Source organism: Chionomys nivalis, chromosome 4 (genome assembly GCF_950005125.1).
Source record: "Chionomys nivalis chromosome 4, mChiNiv1.1, whole genome shotgun sequence".
Classification (NCBI taxonomy): domain Eukaryota; kingdom Metazoa; phylum Chordata; class Mammalia; order Rodentia; family Cricetidae; genus Chionomys; species Chionomys nivalis.
This window is the reverse complement of record NC_080089.1, coordinates 117385839-117408451: the sequence shown is the minus strand read 5'-3', so window position 1 is coordinate 117408451 and position 22613 is coordinate 117385839. Positions and strand designations below refer to the sequence as shown.

Genomic DNA, 22613 nt, shown 5'->3' with positions numbered 1-22613 from the left:
ACAGCACCCTTCCCCTTTCTGGAAGCTCATCTCAGTTTCTGTTGGTTTGCTTTGCTTTTGAGACAGGGACTCACTCCCACAGGCAGTAGTTAAAGACAGCCTTGAACTTCTGGGCCTCCTCCCTCCACTTTATCATGGCAGGGTTATATGGTGCTGGGGTAAGAACTTGGGGCTTCATGCACGCTAGCTAAGTCCTCTACCAGCTGAGCCATAGCCCAAGCCATTATCATGAGAAAAGAGCAGGGAGAAAGACCAGCTGTTTCCTTTCACAGTGTGGCTGGTGGTGTCTGAGGTCTACACATGGTAGGTTACAAACAGAACCAGTCCTGAGTCAGTTTGTGGGAACTTGAAATGTAGAAGCCATGCATCCATACGTGATGTCTGGAGACTCCGGCTCTTCCAGCTGCAGCTCCTTGCGCATAGTCCCCTCGATCTCTGCAGCCAGGGAGTCCTGGGAGAAGACAGAAGACATGAGTCAAGTGAGCAGGACATGCATTTGTGAGGTCTGAGGCCAGAGGAGCAACAAGAGAAAAAACAGGGGGTCCAGCAGTCTCCAGACTTCCTGCCACACAAGACAAGGCTAAACACAGTCTCTATAGAGAGAATCTGCCAAGCCATGGCCAAGGCAGGTCCTGAGCACCCAGCACATTTGGGTGAGAGCGAACAGCCCCTAACACTCATGTGGCTGTGTCTTAGAGTCAGTCAGTTCCAGGCTCTCAAATGTTCTACAGTGCAGGACGGGGAACTCACGGGGGCACAGAGAGTATGTTCAGAACAGTGGGAACAAACATAGTTTCAAACATCTCCAAGGCTTCTGAAAGGCCCTCCATGGCCTCAGAGCCCCACGGGCCACACTAAGCGTCTCTCCTCCAGGCCACCAGGTCTGCAGTCCTGGCCCTCAGGAGTGTAATACCAGGAGGCCAAGGCTGCACCCCTGACTTCTAGGCAAGCACCCACCTGCCAAGAGCTCTCCAGCTCTGCTAGGGAAGGTCCCTGCCTGCGTGAACTAAGTCACATATGCTGCCACCCCTGTCTTTCTCTGGGAGCTCCTCACCCCACCAGCTGACCACAACGTCCACCTTCACCATGTGCTTCCTCTCTGTAAGACTCCCTGCCCAGTCTCCACTCCTGACCCCATGGCACCCCATCCTCTGTACATGTGTACCTCAACACTTTAACGCCTACTAGGTTTCTCTGAAGACACTGCTGCCCTTTGGGGGACAGGGGAGGGTGGCGTGAACTTTAGGGTCAGGAAGAGGCTGGTTCTTGAGACTTCCCAGGGGTACTCAGAGGGTTGACCCCACACGTGCCCCACCCAGCCCTCCAATCTGAGGAAGATTTATGAATACAGAAGGCATAGTTGCCCCAACAATGTTCACGGGTACCCAGATTCTATCCGTGGATTACAGATGAAAAACTCCCATCACAAGGCAAAAGAGTCGTTGCTTAGTGAAACCTCCTAGTGACCGTTGGAACGGCAGAGAGCAAGAAGCAGATCTGGGAGCTCAGCTCCAGACTCGCAGGCCCACAGGCACACTGTGACCTTTAGACAGCTTTAACCGCCTTTAATGCATGCACCGCACCGTTCAAAACAAACACCCTCAATGCCTGGGCTTGCCAAGAGCCCCAGAGGAGGCAAGCAAAGGATTTCTGCAAACATGGAAGCCGAGGTTCCTTCCAGACGAAGCGGAGGCGCGTGTGCGCCATTCAGCTTTCCTCGAGCCATGGTTTAATTTTCTCTTCTGAGCCATGGCATACTCGGGTGCCACGGCATGCTCGGGTGCATGGTATACTCGGGTGCCACGGCATACTTGGGTGCCACGGTATACTCGGGTGCCATGGTATACTCGCTGAGGTCAAAAGACAACTTTTGGGGGTGAGTTCTTCCCTTCTGCCTTGTTGAGATGGGGGTCCTTCTTATTCCTGCCACTTCTCCGTGTACTGCGGGCCTGCAAATGTCTAGCCAGTTATCCCGTCTCCATCTCCCATCTCATAACAACGAATTCAGAATTACAGACGTACACCACCAGGTCCTGTTTTCACGTGGTTTCTGGAAACCACACTCAGTTGAGCAGGCTTGCACGGTCAGTGTTTTAAGTGCTGATCCATCTCTCCAGCCCTGGTTTTGCAAGACAGCTTTAAGCCCTCAGTCATGCTCCACTGAGTTACCCAGTAAAGTCCTCGGTTCTCTGAGCTGGACTTGGCAGAACTGTCCTTCTGAGCTGTGCCTGCCTCTCTGTCTGGGGTAAACAGAAACAGACTTCCCAGGAAAGTATCACAGCAAGAGCTTCCTCCCTAATCCGCTCTCGGCAGAGGTGGCTAAGCTAGGGTTAACCCCTGGGGCCCATGTCAAGGTGGAAGAAGAGAACCCACTCCAGAGTTACCCTCTGACCTCCACACATGAACCATATACTATGTGCCCTCTTCCGCCATCACCCGCAAACATGATGACAATGAATAAACATTTTAAAATTAAAAACAAAAAACTCTTCTCGCCTAAGAAAGAATTTGTTTTTCTGCCAGGACACTGGAACAAAGCCTGAATATACAGGAGCTCTTAGAGGCCTGTTCTCGAGCCATCTGTCTGTCACCCCCCATGCGGTCCCTGCTGCGTGGTACAATTCTACACAGCCATGCGCAAACATGCACAGTACTGTGGGGCGCAGCTAATGCGTGGTCCCACCTACCAGACACTACGGTCTGCTACAGACAGAATGGGCAAGCTTGCTTCCTTGCAAGCAGATGTCACAGGGAAACAACTGGCTAAGAGGCTCAACCCTCGTGTGGCCCAGTGTCCACAGGGAGGTCTAACTGGAGGCCCCTTTCTCCTTCATGCTCCCTTCGAAGCCCTGAAGTTGAGCAAGTCAGGACTAAAGAAAAAAGAGAAGGGTTAATCCACACACAAAGACCAGGAAAAGTGCAGGCTCTTTGAGACATGGGGAAGGGGCTTCAGGGCACAACAATACACACAGAAATAGCAGTCATAGTACCATCTAACTAAACCAAATTCCCCGTAAAATTATAAAGGGTCATTCCTAGGGAATTAGGGAAATTATCCCTTAATAGGGAGTAGACAGAACAGATGATAAAGGGCCAAATTAGGAAGCTTCCAGCCGGGCAGGCCCAGGTCCAAACAGGAAAGACGCATGCCCAGTGGTCAGCAAGGGACACGAAGCCCCGGCAATCGTCTAGGGGACAGAGGGGCAAGGGAGAACCCATTTACCAGGGGGAACAGGCCCAGTGAATGGTCGTCGAGGGGACAGAGGGCAAGGGAGAACCACTTACCATGGGGAACAGGCCCAGTGAATGGTAGCGCCGGGACGTGGTGTTGGGCATCGTCTTGTTCCGCAGGTTCTTCAGCTCCTCCTGTGCCTCGTGAAGCATCTCCATGCACTCTGCGTACTTGTCCTCCAGTTCCCGCAACTGCAGGAGAAGGCAGAGAGGGTGAGCAGCCCGGTGTGACACACCCCCAGTCCCACAACCATCTAACCGGCACCTCATGGCTGGACCCACAAGGCTGGCCTGGCCTTCCACCTGGGGAAGGTTTCTAGATCTCACGGTGGGCAAGCGGATAGACACTAGGTAGAAAAGGGCAAACCAGTTACCCTAGTTTCTGGCTGCATCTTTCATTTCTGTTTGATACAGGGGCTTTCTGTGTAGCCTAGGCTGGCCTAAACTCATAGCAATCCTCCTGCCTCAACCACTCATGGACTGGGATTGCAGGCATGTACCACAATGCCCACATTCAAGACTTATCTTTGAACAGCTCTTCACACGTCTGTGGTTATTTTATTCACCTACTTGGTGTCTGTCGGGAATTAGAATATGCCAAGCCCTGAGCTGGCACTGAATCCAGCCTCCCTGGCTTATAAGACCCACAAGAGGCAGCAGGCACAGAACCCAGGTGAAACAGTACCATGCTGATGTGACATTAAAATGTTTGCTTTGAGGGAAATGGCGTAGGCCTGTTGTGGGCAATGACTATGCCTTCCCTGGAACCCGAGGCCCTAGAGCATGGGGGCGGGGCACCTACCTCTGCTGTGAGTTGCCGCTGGGCATCCTTGGCAGCGCCTAGGTGCTGGATGAGCTCCTCATTTTCCACCGCACACTAAACATGGTAAAGACAAGTCACCCCTGGTAAGACACGGGGAGGAGCCCAGCTCTCCCCTCTGGTTACCTGTCCGCCAGTTCCGCCACCTGGTTACCTGACCCAACAGCCCTGTCTGGTTACCGAGTTCGGCACCTGTCCACAGGGGAGCATGCACCTGTCCACAGAGGAGCATGCACCTGGCCCTGGAGCACAACATCACCTTTCATATGATTTAAAAAGACACTCCTTATAAAATGTTTTCATTGGGGGGGTGCACGTGCACATACGTGTGTGTGTGTGTGTGTCTGCCTACAGTGTGGAGGTCAGGGGACAACTTATGTGGGTTGGTTCTCTGGAGATGGAACTCAGGCCATCAGCTTGGCAGCAGGTCCCCTTTCATGTAACTTTGAAGGCAAAATCTTTCTTCTTTGCTTATCTATTCTCCATGGCCCAACCCCCACCTCCAGAGCATGGCCGCTCTCTGGGGCTGGTCCTCTCCCCTCCCCTTTCTGTGTTTTCTTCTTTCTCTCCTCATCAGTGGCATTTCCTCTCCTCCTTCCAATCAAAGCTCTATACAGGAAACCAATCAATCAGGCAGGCACACCATTCTCCCACGGACTACATCTGATGGGAGGAGTAAAAACCAACAGCGTGCGCCACGATTTGTAGAATAGAGCCCAAGACTCCATATGGATAGCACTGCTTTATGTAGGCCACTAATTTACAGATCAGAAAGCCTCTGCTGATTCGGGGCAGTGGGGTTGGCTCCTGAGCGCAGTAAGCCAGAAGAACCGCAGGCGGGGCTCAGGTAGGGAACCACCCTCCCCAGTAGCCACCAGCGCCATCTCAGCCTGGCCACTGTCGTGCAGCCAGGGACACAGAAGCCTTACAGCTTTTGCCTTCTTCTGTAGGTCCACGATCTGCGACAGCAGGTGTGTGATCTCCTCCTGCTGGCGAGCGGCATCTTCTGTCTTCTTGGCCAGCTCCTCTGAGATGCTTGCAATCTGGACGTTGGCGTCCCCTGTGACGAAGGAACGACAAGCGTGTGGTTGTGTTGGAAACGCACACCCAGAGCACAGCGTGAATACGCTCTTAACGGGGAGGAGTAGAGATGGGCGCGAAGGGAGTCGCAGTGGGCATCTTTCCAAGTGGTGATGTGGCTCCTTTGGGCTACAAAGAGAAGGGCCCAGCCTTCACGTGGGCCGTCCCTCCTAGAATGGCTGATTTTAATGATGAAGGCTGTCCCCAAAGCAGGTCTGCCGGCCCCAGGAAGGGAGCTGGAAGCGGCACACACTGCACTTGGCTGAACTCCAATGTTCCACCATGGACAGGTCCACACCATGACACTCTGTGGGGCGTGGAAGCCCATTTTACTATACGTGAATGTGGACTGTGTTTCATTTCACCGAAACACCCTTTCTCTTCCTGGAAACTTACAACAGAGGGATGGGGAACATCACTGATTTGAACAGCAAAGCTGAGAACTCTGCCCTTCCTTTTTCCAAATCAAACCACTGATTTGGGCCTAACCTGAGCATCAATAATTCCAATATTCCAATACAAAGTTCACATTAAAATTAAACATCCTCTTCATTGTGAACATGGCTCTCGATTCACAAATGGGGCAAAACTTGCCACACAGTCTGGCAGAGGGGCACAAATGGGGCACACAGTCTGCCAGAGGCCTCCTGCTTTCAGAAAAAAAGCCACTGAGCTATGGGCTGGTGGGAACGGGGATGGGAGCATCTGAGAAGAGGAGCGAGGCGGGGGATGGGGGAGAGGGGGCAGACATACTCAGCTCCTTCACGCAGTCATTCACCAGCTGCTGCTCCTTCTCCTCATAGGTGATGGTCTCCGTCTTCAGCTGACAGGCCTGTGGAAGGAGGCTCAGTCAGGGAACGGTGTTCACACAATCAGGACTGGCAGGTGGACTGGGGCCATGCACAGAGCTGGGCAAGCCCAGTTTCTGGGATGCTCCCCTTCAACGTCTCTGCACCTGCCACCATCGCCCCTTCCATGACAGACACCTCATCTGCAATCTCTGCCGAGGTCACGGAAATGTTCCCAAAGGAGAGACCTGAAGGCTACAGGCCACCAGAGGGCGCTGCACAGAGATGTGAGCACAAGCGCTCCACTGTAAGACCACCAGTGGGCGCTGCACGGAGACGTGAGCACAAGCGCTCCACTGTAAGACCACCAGAGGGCGCTGCACGGAGACGTGAGCACAAGCGCTCCACTGTAAGACCACCAGAGGGCGCTGCACGGAGACGTGAGCACAAGCGCTCCACTGTAAGACCACCAGAGGGCGCTGCACGGAGACGTGAGCACAAGCGCTCCCCTGCAAGGCCAAGGCGTGTTGATCTGTTTGCTGCTTGCTTGTGTGTGTTCAGCAGGACAGTCAGAGCTACATAGTGAGACCTTGTCTCAAAACAAATGTGACACACACGGGGGTGGGGGGGAGAGCGCACATAGCTAGCTATTCATACTAGATAGTTTGCTCCTGCTGAAAACAAGGCAAGACAATGGTCTAGCCGGCTATGGAAATGCTCAGTGCAGGAGTTAATGACAGGTGGCTCCAAGGGCTAGGGCCACAGGCAGACATGAAAATTCTGTGGGCAGACATGGGCCACCGGGAATCCACACCTGGATCAGAGTCCTTCAGCTAGCTCTTGGGAGAGAGGGGCTGGGTGCCTCGGACTGGGGCAGTCCCCAGCCTGCAGCTGAAAGGCATGGGCTCAGCATTCAGAGTCACGGGGTAGCAGACTAAGCCGGGGTGACATCATTGGTTTTCCTGCCTCGTAGTTCCCATTTGTAAGAAATAAAAGGCTGGCAGGTGTGGGGTCTACAAGGCCAGGTCATGCAAGAGTTCCTTGTAAGGTCCAGACAGGGAGTTCTTTCCAGTGTGAGATGGCCTGCCCCTCTGGAGGGGCACTGGGGAGTCTGGAGCCAGTTTAGGGAGGCTCACAGTTCCAGCCTGACAGACCAGGGCCTGGCGGACAGGGTGGTGTCCTCTCTTGCCTACAGATGAGTCCAGTGCTAAGTAAGAAAGAAAGCAGCAGATCTGGTCTCCTCAGAGGTTTTAGAGGAGAAAAAGCTGAGCTTCGAGCTGAGGGCACAAATCCGGCCTTTGTCATCATTAACCCTGACATCTTCAAACGCCCTACAGCCTGGTGCAAACGGGATTCAGCGTAACCAGCTGCTGGCCTTGCTGTGAAGACTAACCGCATTTACAACAACAACCATAGCAGCAGCAACAACACAGATGGTGCCTGGCACAGCTCCTTCCTCTCCTTATAGGAAAGACTCAGAAGCCCAAGTTCCCAGGCCGCCTTGGCTCAACCTTTCTCAATGTAAAACCGTCTCCACGTTCTGGTACGTGGTCATCCAGGAGCAAATATGGACCTCGTAATGTAACAGCTGGCGTCAGTCCAGCCTTCAGGCCCTTGCTCAGGTTCTACTATGGAAGCCCGGGGACACCATGGGGAAAGACTGTACTCCTCAGTCTTCACACAGCCCAGAAGCAACACCCACACATGGCCGAGCCTGCCTCTGGACACCCTGGCTGGGGAGGACACCCTGGCTGGGGAGGACAAGCTCAGCCGGAGTTTTGCAGATGGACGTTATGCAGATAGTACTGCCACCGCAGCTTCTGCTGCCAGGGAGACACCCCACCCTTCCAAGGGGGCAACAGCATGGGGTGCGAGTCACCTCGGATCGAAGTACAACGTTCTCCTCTTCGAGGTCCTTCAGCTTCTTCTGAAGGGAGTCCAGGTGGAAGTAGTTCTGGACGGAGGAGGACGACTCGTTCCTCTTCAGTCTGGGAGAAGAGCGCGCTCCGTCAGGGAGGAGACCAGGAAGGGGCACCCCAAAGGTGTAGGAGCTTGGTGGGGTGGGGTAGGGTTGGCTTAATTAACCAATGCAATTCCAAGAGTTCGTGTAACTCTTAAGATGCACAGAGTCACAGGGGATGTTTTACGGGACGGTGAGATGGTTCAGTGCCCAGGGCCAAGACCAACATGGCGGAGGGAGAAAACTGACTCCTAAAAGCTCCACATGCAAGCTGTAAGTCATGGTCTGTGTCATCCCCCAATGTACACAGATAATTAAATCCAAAAGCAAGTGCTCTATGTAGGCCGCATGTATAAACTCAGGGTCATAACCCTGAGACCCGAGCGTTCTTAACAGCTCCATTCTGCAGTGAAGACAGGGTGAAGTAACATGGCCTCTGAGTCACAACAGAGCTGGGACCCCAAAGTAGTCACTGGGCCCCCCAGTGTGAGGCTCCGGGATCTGTGTGTTAGCCCGCCCTGATCCCATGAATGTGCTGGACACAGGCTGCTCTGACAAGCCAGCAATGGAGCCTGTAAGGAGACAGAACTCTCTGCCCTGGGACTCCCACTGAAGCGTGAGAAGGCTGCATCTGAGGCCTTCGGAGGGGAAGCCAAGCTGCTGGTGACCCTGCCTAGAGGCCTCCACGGACATCTGCCCCTGGGCTCCAGGGACCGCGATGGTGACTTACGGGGTGGAGCAGACGGACTCGGGCTCGCTCTCCTCGGCCGCGCTGGTGTAGAACTGAAGCAGCTCATCCTTCATCGACAGCTCGTGTCGGAGCTGAGACACCTATGAGCACAGCAGAGAGCAGGCTGAAGCTCTCTGGAAGGTGGCAACGTCCCCGTGTTCAGACCCTACATGGGGACTGATTCGCTACTTGAAATTTTAAGGCATTGAGTCTGACCCCATTTAACAAAAACCTAATCAATGTCGTCTGGGTGGACGTCTGGGTGGAAAACTATGTGCAGCATGTTTATTTAGAAGAGCAGATAGAGGAGTAGAAGGTTCTGGAATGATCACCGGGGTGGGGGTGAGACTGTCTATTGGCTTTGGAAGTGGCCAGATGACCAGCTGGGCAAGTGGCCAGAACAATGAGCCACAATACAAACAAGAGAGGCCATTGGCTTTGTCAGATGCCCTCTCAGAGCAGATCTGAGCACGTGCCCACTCCAGGTAGGCTGCCACTTAGGAAACCACAGCTCCGCCGTGTGACCAGCACACCTCACAGTGTCCCTGGCCAAGCTGGTCAGGCACTACTCTGCACACAATGGTTACCGAGCAGAAACTTGGGGAAAGCCAAGCTGCTGACTGCTGGGGGGGAGGGGGGCTTTGCAAATGTTGCTGATGTTGGCTCAAGGCTTTCAGATACGCAGTGGATACTGTGAAACTTCTCATCTGCCCGTCCAGCACCCAATACTGATAAGCACAGGACCAGGGCCGTGAAGGAGAATGGGAAGTCTGTTTTCTGATGTGGTTTGGGGCTTGTTCCAGCTTTCCTACCCCACACAGGGAGTGGACTCTGTCTTCATGGAGGATCTACTTGGATTATATACTGTGCAAGGGCTCTCTTACCTAGAGGGATCACTCAATAATTCTCCAAAGAGAAGCATGGCCCCAGACTTTTCCCATTCAGAGTTTCTCCCGGGAAGCAGGGCATCTGCATCCTACAGGGTGGGATATCCTTCATGCAGGCCGAGGGGGTCTCACACAGATGGCCATGGAAGGAGGTCAGGGGGGCGAATCCTAGGTGGCGTGTCCCTCTGCTCAGAAGGATATCCTAGCCCATGTGCTTTCTCCCTAACTGAAGCCATTCCCCTGGGCCACAGACGACAAGAACACCTTCATTTCCCAGTCACAGCCTTCCAGTTTACTACCCCAATACTACAGCCTTCCAGTTTACCACCCCAGTACCACAGCCTTCCAGTTTACCACCCCAGTACCACAGCCTTCCAGTTTACCATCCCAATACTACAGCCTTCCAGTTTACCACCCCAATACTACAGCCTTCCAGTTTACCACCCCAATACTACAGCCTTCCAGTTTACCACCCCAATACTACAGCCTTCCAGTTTACCATCTCAATACTACAGCCTTCCAGTTTACCATCTCAATACTACAGCCTTCCAGTTTACCATCTCAATACTACAGCCTTCCAGTTTACCATCCCAATACTACAGCCTTCCAGTTTACCACCCCAATACTACAGCCTTCCAGTTTACCACCCCAGTACTACAGCCTTCCAGTTTACCATCTCAATACTACAGCCTTCCAGTTTACCATCTCAATACTACAGCCTTCCAGTTTACCATCCCAATACTACAGCCTTCCAGTTTACCATCTCAATACTACAGCCTTCCAGTTTACCACCCCAGTACTACAGCCTTCCAGTTTACCACCCCAGTACTACAGCCTTCCAGTTTACCACCCCAGTACTACAGCCTTCCAGTTTACCATCCCAATACTACAGCCTTCCAGTTTACCACCCCAGTACTACAGCCTTCCAGTTTACCACCCCAGTACTACAGCCTTCCAGTTTACCACCCCAATACTACAGCCTTCCAGTTTACCATCTCAATACTACAGCCTTCCAGTTTACCACCCCAGTACTACAGCCTTCCAGTTTACCATCTCAGACAGCAAGCTGGAGATGAGACCCTCTCTTACAGGTTGACTTAAAACACTAAACTCAATCTAGGAATGGCTTTAATGGGAAAAAGAAAAAGACTGACTACACCGTAGGGTCAAGGAAAAGCACCCTTTCCCACCAAGAAAGTTCCTGAGGGACAGTGAGAAAGGATGAGGAGGAAAAGTCCTCAGGAAAACAGGCCGAGGGGAAAGGAGCCACAGAGGACGCTAGGCTCTAAGCCCCGAACCCGTTTTTTCAACTCCATCTGACTCTAATAGTCTCCACACAGTCTATACCTCACTCCAGGAAAGGAGCATCCTTCCTCCTTGTAGTGATATTTCATCTGTATTTCAATAAATAAAGCTTGCCTGAAGTTCAGAGAGGAAAAGAGCCCCACTGGTCAGCCTTACAGACCAGGCAGTGGTCACACACACCTTCAATCCCAGTAGCCACACTAGTTTACCATAGAAACCAGGCAGTAGTGGTGCACGCCTTTAAACCCAGCCCTAGAGAGGATTGGGAGAAGACAGCCCTTAGACACAATCTCATTCTGAGATTCCTGGAGGCAGGATGGCCATTTCAGACTGAGGTAGAGGTAAGAGACAGTGACTGGCTGTTTTGCTTTTCTGATCTTCAGGCTGAACCCCAAAGTCTATCTCTGGGTTTTTCTTAATCGTGCTACACCTCGTGACTGTAGGTTCCCTTTCGGGATGCCAAGACAGTCTGTCCCATCTCCCCTGACAGCCATGAGTTAAGATGAAAACATGAGCTTGTGCAATGGAAATCACACGCTGTGGTGTGCCCTGTTCTCACACTTACACGGTCGTGTGTACAATGGAAACCGCAGGCTGTGGTGTGCCCTGTTCTCACACTTACACGGTTGTGTGTACAATGGAAATCACACGCTGTGGTGTGCCTTGTTCTCACACTTACACGGTTATGTGTTCAATGGAAACTGCAGGCTGTGGTGTCCACTGTTCTCTCACACTTACACAGTTGTATCGATGTAAGGAGTGAGTAATGTTAAGGGCCACTGGCTCCTTGCCTGGCTCCTCACCTGCTTGCTCTATGGGCTTGTGTGCTTCTTACACTTAGAGTCCGGGCTCTCTGAGGTCTAAGCCATTCCTATGCCTGCACATATGCTCCCACCCACTCCCGACAACTCCCAGGCTGGGGTCCTCACCTCCTCCCGGATGTGTTCCACCTGCTCTTCCAGTAGTTCATTCCTCTCAGTTAGGGTCTTGTTCTTCTTCAACAATGACTGGCCGATCCGTGCAGCCAACTCCAAATCTCGCTCTTTCTGTGATGGACAAGAGGGAGAATGGGGACTTAACCCTGTGCATCCTGGAGGAGCCAACAGGGCTCAGTGTCAGATGGGTGTACCCCAAAACTGTGGGATAATTGACAACTCTCCATCCAGGTATTTGGTGCCTAATCAAGATGACCTCGGTCGTACAGGTACAGGGAGAGTTGATGGAAACCAAGGACATGGAAGGAAAAATTATTTGTTTAGTCACTGATAACACTTCCCCCACTTGAGAGCCAGCACACTGACTCGGATGGATGGATGGATGGATGGATGGATGGATGGATGGATGGATGGATGGGTAGATGGGTAGATGGGTGGGTGGATGGGTGGGTGGATGGATGGATGGATGGATGGATGGATGGATGGATGGATGGGTAGATGGGTGGGTGGATGGGTGGGTTGATGGATGGATGGATGGATGGATGGATGGATGGATGGATGGATGGATGGGTAGATGGGTGGGTAGATGGGTGGGTAGGTGGATGGATGGATGGGTAGGTGGGTGGATGGGTGGATGGATGGATGGATGGATGGATGGATGGATGGATGGATGGGTGGATGGATGGATGGGTGGGTGGATGGATGGATGGGTGGATGGATGGGTGGGTGGGTACGTAGGTGGATGATAGACACATGAATCAATAAATGGATGGACAGGGTGAGGGTGTCAATGGATGGATGGGTGGGTGAATGAATGGTCCTGAATAGAATGAATGACTGACATACGAAGGCCTCTTTAGCTCTCATCAGACGGTCTCCACTCTGACCCACGAAATGAAAATGTGTAAAGGAACTCAGAAGCAAGTGCATTTGTTTTGCTTGTTTCACTTTCTTATTTGAATTTTATTTAACTTTATTTTTAGAAAAGAATTTTCAAAGTGCAGAGAAACTGTAGCAGCTGGTTTACAAACAAGATGTTTTGCTAAGACAAAAGTCAGACAGAGCAGCCCATACAAAGACATGACTGCCTCTGTGGGAAGAGAGATGTCCCAGGTAGGGGACAGATGCCAACTCCAAATCCATCTCCATGAGATTCACCTGCATGCGGTAGATGGGAGGCTGGTAAGACAAAAGCCGTTCTAGGAGACCACACCACTTCACAGTCTAGACCTGTCATTTGCTCTAGGAAATGTAAGCACAGAAGTGGCAGCCTGGAGCAGCGACTGTGTGGGGCTCTGATGCCACACAAGGCTCTAACTACCCTCACGGCCTGAATGTTTGTTTTCTCCAGAATCAGGAGCACTATAGTTTTGTTCAAACCTCAGACTACATAACCACAGGTAAGCTGAGAAATCACTAAAATAATTGCGATTGATATCCTGTTCATTGGAAATAAGATAATAAAGGTTCAAGAGATAGAGAAAATGGATCAGTTTCTCGCACACCATTATACAGACGGGGATCCAGTGTGGAGCAAGGCAAACATGGACGGTGTGCTGATTCGGTGAAAATCAGTCATTTTTACAGTTCTGGGTCATGAGAAATTCCTGTCCTCTTCTCCCATAAGCTGGGACTTCTTTGCAAATTCCCCAAATCATTGGTCTGGGTTACCTGGCCTTATGCAATGAACAATCTGGAGTTTGAGATGCACCCCTTTTCCTGACCACGGGCTCAATCACGTAGCAGAATGTATTAAGAGCACTGACTGCTCTTCCAGAGGATCCGGGTTCGGGTCCCTGCACTCACAAGCCTGCCCACACCTTTTGGAACTCCTGTCCCAGGGAATCCGACGCTCTCTTCTGGCCTCAGTGGGCACCAGGCACAGTGCACAGACAGGCACAACACACATACACATAAAAATTAGCCTTTTTAAAAAAAAATTAAAGAAAATCAAAAATGCTCATCACGAAGGGGGTTATTTAACTTTCTAACTCTGTTTTGAGATGAGCAGGCCCCAGTTAGAGGAGAGGGGCCTAGTGCGACCTGCTCCTCTGGGACTCGATGGACTCTAAGTAAGCCTCTCACTGAAAACAGTGTTCAAACCGACTTCTTACATTGCTTTAAATGAAAAACAGCAGCTCAAAAATAAAAATATCAGCCGGGCGGTGGTGGCGCACACCTTTAATCCCAGCACTCGGGAGGCAGAGGCAGGCGGATCTCTGGGAGTTCGAGGCCAGCCTGGTCTACAAGAGCTAGTTCCAGGACAGGAACCAAAAAGCTACGAAGAAACCCTATCTCGAAAAATCCAAAAAAAAAAGAAAAGAAAAGAAAAGAAAAGAAAAATATCAAAATGCCTCCCACATAGCTCAGGTGCCATTTCGTGATCAGGCTTTGGTCATACGCGTATGGAAGCTCAGCCACAAACGCCCTGTACGCTCCCCTACCCGGCTTCCTCGTGGCCAAGGGACACAGTGACAGCCCAGGCAATCAGGGAGGCTCAGCCCTGCCACAGGGGGTATTCCTCACCCCCTGTCACCTCTCAGACTCAGAGCTTCGCTTCGCTGAGGGAAGGACGTGGAGAATGTGAGACCCAGACTCAGCCCAGAGCTGAGTCCCCAGAGGCAGACTCGAGAGTAGCATAAATCAGAAAGGTTCCAGCCCTCTTATCGGCAGCTAAAACCGCAGTCATGATGTCCACTTCTCCGTAAAAGTGTGGCCTCCCTAAGTCCAACTCAGGCCTGCTAAATTCTCTGATAGGACAACTGCCCAGTCTAGACGGTATGGTCAGCGGGCGCAGAGAACTCCTTATACTCCCTTCGTGACCCCATTCCTCATTGCCATCGCCCCAACCAAGCTGCTAACTTCCTACAAGCACAGATGTGAATCCTCAATGAAAGGAGCACGGCAGGCAGTGGAGCGGGGAGCACTACAGGCAGTGGAGTGGGGAGCACGGCAGGCAGTGGCGTGGGGTGCATGGAAGGCAGTGGGGCAGGGAGCACAGCAGGCAGTGGAGCAGGGAGCACGGAAGGCAGAAATGCAAGGAGCACTGGAGGACATGAAGAACAAGGCTTCCCAAGGGACAGAGAAGGCTGGAGCCTAGGAGAGATGAGGACAGAGAACAAGAGGGCAGTGAGCTCACACAGGAAGCCTTTGTGACCACACCTCACACCCAAGGGCCTCTGTCCTCTTGCTCTTGGCCCTGCTGAGAGCAGCCATCACAGGCCTACTCTGGAAATCTAATCTGTATAGTAATTACCCAGGGCACGTCATCTGCAGGCTGAAAGGCAAGGGACAGAGAACTGCATTTGGGTGACAGGAACACCTGAAGCTGCTGTCCACCTCCAGTCTTCTTGTCTAGCTTGTCTTTGGGTGTCTGTTATTGCTGTTTAGAGACAGGGTCTGGGTGTGCAGCCCAGACTGACCTTGAATTCCAGATCCCTCCCCACACACAGCCACGCCTGGCTCTGCCGAGTTTTACCCAGGCAACAGGCTACTTAGACTTCTTGTGAGAATCACAGGTACGGGGCAAGGTATATGCATACAAGTGTGTGCAGGGGTGAGTGTGTGAGAGTGTGTGCATGGGCGTGTAGCGGTGTGTGTGTGTGGGGGGGAGTAACGAGTCGCTTCCTAAATATTTAGTTCCAAAATCAAGAAAACAGCCAGGAAAAGAGCTCGACGTTAACCTCAGTGACAACCGGATTCTATAAATAGCTAACTCGGGCCCTGGAACAAGCCAGTCAAAATCTAGTTCTTCATTCTCTGAGAAATGAATCAAGGTAGCTTGAAAGCCCACAACCTGACCCTGGCGCTGGTTAGCACCACACACTGGCTGGCTGGCACTCTTCCTGCAGGCTTAGCCGACTCCCACGCTTCGCAGTGACTCATTCCATTCACCAGTTTTAGGATAAAAAGAAAAACTATGGCCAATGGAAAGCTGCTCCTGGGGCAGAGACGGATTCTGGGACGTTCCCAATACAACCAGTCAGGACAAGCACACACAGAGAGACACACAGCTTACAGCTGCGCCTGTACAGCCTGGGCAAACCCTGCACACCCTGAACACGGCAGGTCAGGTGTGCAAAGCAGCATTCCTGAACAGAGGCACAGGGCCCAGCAGGAACAGCCTGGGGTGACGGTCACATGACTGGCAGTGGCAGTCAGACTCCAAGACGCCCAGGTCCAGAGGAAGGCAGGGACTTCCCTGTGATGTCTCATCAGGAGCAAGGACAAAGGGGGAAGTTGCTATTTATAAAACACAGAGGTGCAGACGTGAATGCCCATCAAAAATAAAGCAGGAAGGCACTATGGAGAGCCAAGAGGAGAAACTGCTCCAATGAGATATGACATTCTTCCCTCTAATCAAATACTTCCAAAAAGGAGGGCTCATATTTCATACAACCATGCTTAGTCAGAAAATTAACCAGGGAAAAGTAAATTCTTTTAAAGAAAATTTGTTTGAGACAGTTTCCTGTAGCCCAAGCTAGCCTCAAACTCACTGCTAACTGAGAATGACCTTGAACTCCTTACCCTCCTCTACCTGGGCCTTCCCAGTGCTGAGATCACAGGCACGCACTACCAAGCCTGGCCTGAAAGAGAGTTCTTCACACAGGGCCTCCGCACAAAGGACAAGATACCCAGGTCTGGAAGTGGCCTTTGGCTGTCACAGCAGAGAGAAGGGTAGTACCCACGGAACACCTCACAGTGAGACCTCAGATACACCACAGCCAAGGATGTACCACACCTCTAGGCTAGTACCCCATGGAACACCTCACAGTGAGACCTCAGATACGCCACGGCCAAGGATGGACCACACCTCTAGGCTAGTACCCCATGGAACACCTCACAGTGAGACCTCAGATACACCACAGCCAAGGATGTACCACACCTCTAGGCTAGAGATGCCCAGGGCAGCAGGGCAGCAGGGCCCAGGTGACTCTGAAAGTGGAAATGTCCTCCTAACAATCAACAGGCGGTATTACCAGAGATTCAAGAATAGCAAAGACAACAGGCAAAGAAGCTGAGTCCCATCCGGGAGGGGGTGGAAAGCCTTTGGGATCTCAGGACCAGTCCCTCGACTCCAACAGCATCTACTGTCAAGAGCACCCGTAGAATTACTGTCAATAAGACTAAAAGGCAACCTGCTGAATGGAAGAAGATCTTCACCAACCCCACATCAACCAAAGGACTGACCTCCAGAATATATAAAGAACTCAAGAAATTAGACATTAAAATTCTAAATAACCCAATTAAAAAATGGGGTACGGAACTAAATGGAGAATTCTTAACAGAAGAATTTCAAATGGCCAAAAGATACTTATGGACATGTTCAACATCCTTAGCTATCAGGGAAATGCAAATCAAAACAACTTTGAGATACCATCTTACACCTATCAGAATGGCTAAAATCAAAAACACTAATGCTAGCTAGAGAGGATATGGAGTAAGGGGAACACTCATCCATTGCTGGTGGGAATGCAAACTTGTGCAACCACTTTGGAAATCAGTGTGGCGGTTTCTCAGAAAATTGAGAGTCAACCTACCTCAGGATCCAGCAATACCACTCTTGTGAATACACCCAAAAGATGTCCAATCATACTACAAAAGCATTTGTTCAACTATGTTCACAGCAGCATTATTTGTAATAGCCAGAACCTGGAGACAACCTAGATGCCCCTCAGTGGAAGGATAAAGAAACACATCTACACATTAGAGTTCTACTCGCGGTAAAAAAGCAATGACATCTTGAATTTTGCATGCAAATGGATAGAAATAGAAAACACTATCCTGAGTGAGATAACACAGATGCAAAAATATGAATATGGTATGTACTCACTCATAAGTGGATTCTACCTATAAACAAAGGACATTGAGCCTATAGTTCGTGATCCTAGAAAAACTAAGTAATAAGGTGAACCCAAAGAAAAACATGTATAGATCCACCTGGAAATTGGAAGCAGACAAGATCGCCTGACAAAATTTGGGAGCATGTGGGCAGGGGTAGAAGGGCAGAAGGGGAAGAGGAAGGGAGAAGGGGAGGGTTGGGGAGAGCTTGAGGGAATGGGATAGTCGAGATGGAGGAAGGACAGAGATGAGAGCAAGGAAAGAGATATTTTGATTGAGGGAGCCATTTTGGGGTTAGCAAGAAATCTGACTCTAGAAAAATTCCCAGGAATCCACAAGGATGAGCAATAGAGAGCGTGCCCGAACTGGCCTTGCCCTGTAGTCAGACTGGTGATCATCTTAAACATCACCATAGAACCTTTGTCCAACAACAGATGGAGACAGAGGCAGAGACCCGCATCAGAGCTCTGGACTGAGCTCCCAAGGTCCGGTTGTAGAGCAGAAGGAGGGAGAGTATGAGCAAGGAAGTCAGGACCATGAGGGGTTCACCCACTGAGACAGTTTGCCTGAGCTAATGGGAGCTCACCAACTCCAGCTGGACTGGGAATGAACGAGCATGGGATCAAACTAGTCCCTCTGAATGTGGCTGACAGTCAGGGCAGAGTGAGGGGCCAATGACAATGGCACTGGGATTTGTCTCTACTGCATGTACTGGCCTTTTGGGATCCTATTCTCTTTGGATGTATACCTTGCTCAACCTGGATGTAGTGGGGAGGGCCTTGGACTTCCCACAGGGCAGGGTGCCTTGCCCTCTCTTAAGACTGGAGGGAGGTGGGGGGAGTGTGTGTGGAGGGAGTGGGGGGGTGGGAGGAGGGGAGGAAGTGGGAATTTGGATTGGTATTTTTTGAAGAAGAATAAGAATAAGAAGGAAGAAGAAGAAGAAGAAGAAGAAGAAGAAGAAGAAGAAGAAGAAGAAGAAGAAGAAGAAGAAGAAGAAGAAGAAGAAGAAGAAGAAGAAGAAGAAGAAGAATTAATGCAACAGCAGGACAACAGAACAGGGGGGTGAGGGCAACCCCACCAAGATCCAGAATAGAGATGAAAGTATAGATGGAGAATTCCCTCAAAGATCTGGCGGCTGCAAGGACCTGGGGCTAGGGGTGGATGTCAGAAACACGTCTTCCACAGTGACCTTGCTGGAGAAATGGATCACACAGGGAAGGGCCAGCAATGTCATTTCCAAATCTGATGTGCAGCCAAGTGGGCCTGCCGCTGGCCCACACCAGCCACCAGACAGCGGCAACTGTAGTGTCATCGGAAGGCAGGAAGCCAGCATCTGAAAACGCCATCCCTAGTGACTGTCACATAGTCCTGATGCCACCTATGTGGAGCTGAGTGGTTCTTGTCTCCTTCAGAATAGAACAGACGTGTTCCAGGGTAAGTGGAAATATCACTGAAGGAAGAAACAAGGCAAGAGAGAGACAGACACGAGGGGTGGATAGTGGGGGACTGCAGGAGCCCCAATCCACCACACTGCCAGGAGTGTGATGTCAGGACCCGCCTGTTTCAGTCCCATCTGCCACTGCCTGCAACAGTCACGGTGCCTTCTGTGACAAGACACTCCCCTCTTCCCGGGGAGGTGCTAAAGAAAAGGGGACAGAGTCACTGAGATTCCAAAAACAAGGCCCACACTGCCTGTGCACTGAAGGTCAGGGCTATAGTGAGGGCCAGTGTTGTAAGGCGGGCACCATTAGGGTCCGAGGTGAACAACGGATCCCGCCACAGCTCTTGTGTTTTGAACACATACCCCACCCCCCCCAGCCGGTGCTGCTGTTTTTCGAGGCTGTGGCAAGTTGAGGAGGCGGGGCCTGACCGGAGGCAGCAGGTCACTAAGAGCTGAGTTTTGAAGGTTGTAATCTAGGTCTAGGTTCTAGCCAGCCCCCATGAACAACCACCTCCTGCTCTGGCTACCACAGGGGAAGCCTCTCAGCCAAACCTTCCTCTGACGTGCTGCGCTGAAATTCCTTGAAACTGAGCACAAATTACAGCCTTTGCCCCTCCCCCTCAAGCCGTTTCTGTCAGGTTGGGTCACAGCGGGGGGGGGGGGGGGGGATTACCAACACTTCTTCTGAAGCCCGGTTCACCCTGGCTACCGATACACAGGGTGAAGCCATGTGTCCTTATGGAACATCACAGTCCCTACTCCCAAATGAAAACAAACACTGAGACGAACTGAGAGCATCACAGTCTCTCGAGGGCGTGCAGCCTGACTGGCCAGAGTGACCTCCCAAAGTCGGCCATCACACACCTGCTACTTTGTGCTTCCACACGGACACTGCATGCTGCCCCACCCACCGAACTACATTCAGAAGCCACAGGTAAGGACTTATTCCTCTCCAGCACAGTTTAGGTTTCTCTGATCAGAAACTGGGTGATCCAACGAGTACTTAAACGGCACTGTTTTTGTGTCATAAATTCATAACATTGAAAATCTAAAAAGGAGTATCTAAGCTGCAACCTGCCGAGTGACTACGCATCCCAGGGTAGCTATGGGATGTGGGCTAACACACCTGTATGGCAATGTCATACTGCAATGTCAGAATGCTGGACAACCCAATCTAAAGTACCAGCTGGGCCGTGATGGTACATTCCTGTAATCTCGGCTAGGAGGTCAGAGGTCAGAGTACAAGGGGTTCAAGACCAACCTCAGCTACACAGCAAGTGTGAGGACAGCCTTGGCTTCACAAGATTCTCTTTTTGAATAATTTCAACAAATCTAATACATGTTCCCAAAATGAACAGCTGCAAAGGCTTAGGCACATAGTCACTAGTGAAAAGATAGAGCTACCGGGCATGATGGGAGGCAGAGGCAGGTAGATCTTTATGAGTTCTAGGTCAGCTTGGACTACACAGCAAGTTCCAGGCCAGCCAGGGCTACGTAATGAAAGCCTGTCTCAAAATAGATAGATAACAAAACGAAACCATTGGATTATATTCTGCAAGGGCCCAACGGGAGACTCCTTCCTGAAACAGACAAGGAGCCCGTGAGAATCCTCCCCCTCTAAACAGCCCTTCCCCTTCCCGACACTCACCTCCTCAAGAAGCCTCGTGACAGCATCTATGTCATTGTATGTCTTAGTCATCTGGCCAACTCTTTCGGCGCAGAGAACTGCAAGAAACAGAGAGGGCAGTGAGAGTTGGCAATAGGCAGTCCAGGGACCAAGGCTCCTCAACTGTGTCTGGGTGTCAGACACCAGAGGTCATACCCACACTGTCCTGAACTGTGAACTATGGGAAGGCCTGAGGAGCCACCGGCCACACAGGCATAAACGGCAGCCACTTTCAGAACGCAGCCGCCCATGTAATTACTCAACAACAGCCTTAAACCGACAAATTCACGAGGACACATGCAGCCTTCGTCCTGCCTGGCCTAGATTCTACAGCTGTGCAGTTTCCGTACCAGCAGCAGTAGGGTACCACAAACATGACCACCATGGCTGCTGCACACACATGCACACGTGTACCCACACACGGATACATGCACACAGAGCACAGTTTCATCCCACAGACAGCTCACTGCAGCATGAGAGGCCGCTCAGAAACTCTCAGGCCCCTTCTGGTGGAGGACGGCTTTAGTCTGCTAACGTGTCTAGTGTTGTTCAGCTCAGCGGCAAGGGACTCATGGGCACAGCGAGGAAGGCCCTGGACTTTTCCTCTATGGGCAAAGTGACTGCATTTGGATGTAGGACCAATGGGAAATTTTTTTGAACCTGTCACTTTGGGTTAAACAGAAGTGTCCTAAGAATGGAAGCTTTTTGGTTGATAAAGTAGCAAACACAAGGGCCCAGGTTAGAACCCCAGAACCCATGTGAAAAACAAACAAACAAACAAAACCAAACAAAAGAATCCAGGCATAGTGGTATCAGTTTGTAATTCCTGTGCTGAAGAGATGGAGGACACTGGAATTGATCTCTTACCTCCACAAGCACCACCCCCACACACACGCATGCACACACACAACTCTGTACTGATGTGATATGATGTGTGTAACACAGACCCTGGGGAAGAGTTCTATTAGCGAAAGCTTTCATCATGACCCACATCCAGCGATAGCTCGTGAGAGGCACCTGGGACCCAAAGCCTCGTACACCGGAGCCTTGCTGGGGAAGCGTCGCTGGAACTGAGTAGTCTCTAAATATTTTAGCAGTGCAAGCAGAGCTGATCCTAGAGCTGAGCTCAGAGAAACCTGATCTGCTGGAATGATTTCCTAGCCCAGGAGAGCCCGAAATCTGGTTTTCAATCTGATTCATCAGCACCTTGGAAGCAGAAGCCAGGTCCTCCTCACCCTCTCAGCGCCGCCAGCCCTTCCCCCGCAGATCCCTCTGCCTTCTGAGGTGCAGACACTGCCTGGCTCCAGACCTTTCACAGCAGGGAGATGTGTAGCAGGGGGTTAAACCCGTCTAATGTGCCATTCACGGAGTCCAGCTCCAACTGCTCTGGGCAGTTCAGGAGTTCAAGTCGGCAAGCGCTCTCTTGTGTGAAGACTGTTGTGCCTGCCATTAGCACAGCTTCTCCTGGGCAGCTGTGAGGTCCACAGAGAGGAACAGGCCCAGAGCGTGGCAGTCCCACCGCTGGCCCATTCACACTGGGGGCACCAGGGACATTCCACAAGACTCAGGGCAATCGACTGAGTCCAATTACCCAAGTAAAAGCCACTGCTTGCTCTAAGCAAGGATTGTATGAAATACACACACACACACACAATAGTACACAAAAAGGAAAAAAAGCAGAGCAACCACAAAAATGCCAACATTTGAATAGATCACAGGTTTAATTCTCTTGTTTGTGCTTTAAAAATGATTCTAAAATAGCTACCGTAATGATACACTAGTAAGGGAAATTTATTAAATATTATTCAGGAAATATACAGTTGGCTAATATAAGGACATGGTACCTGAGCTGAGTTTTAAGAAAAATTAATAACAGCAGCAAGCTTTTTCTTAATAAACAGATAACAAAAATGCATCTTTATGGTGTGC

General features: G+C 51.1%; 1 protein-coding gene across 12 annotated transcripts in view; it reads right to left on the bottom strand.

Annotated features, from left to right (window-relative positions):
* The window catches only part of Trak1 (trafficking kinesin protein 1), a 103655-nt gene that overhangs the window by 21945 nt on the left and 59097 nt on the right, over positions 1–22613 (bottom strand). For all 12 annotated transcript variants that reach the window (XM_057767720.1, XM_057767721.1, XM_057767710.1 and 9 more), the window contains 9 exons: positions 20667–20743; positions 11731–11847; positions 8610–8710; positions 7799–7907; positions 5885–5963; positions 4981–5111; positions 4034–4108; positions 3286–3423; positions 375–451 (listed from right to left, as the gene is read on the bottom strand). In XM_057767720.1, coding sequence (XP_057623703.1) covers positions 375–451; positions 3286–3423; positions 4034–4108; positions 4981–5111; positions 5885–5963; positions 7799–7907; positions 8610–8710; positions 11731–11847; positions 20667–20717 — 878 coding nt within the window. In that variant the 5' untranslated portion in view covers positions 20718–20743. The remainder of the gene's footprint in view (positions 1–374; positions 452–3285; positions 3424–4033; positions 4109–4980; positions 5112–5884; positions 5964–7798; positions 7908–8609; positions 8711–11730; positions 11848–20666; positions 20744–22613) is intronic.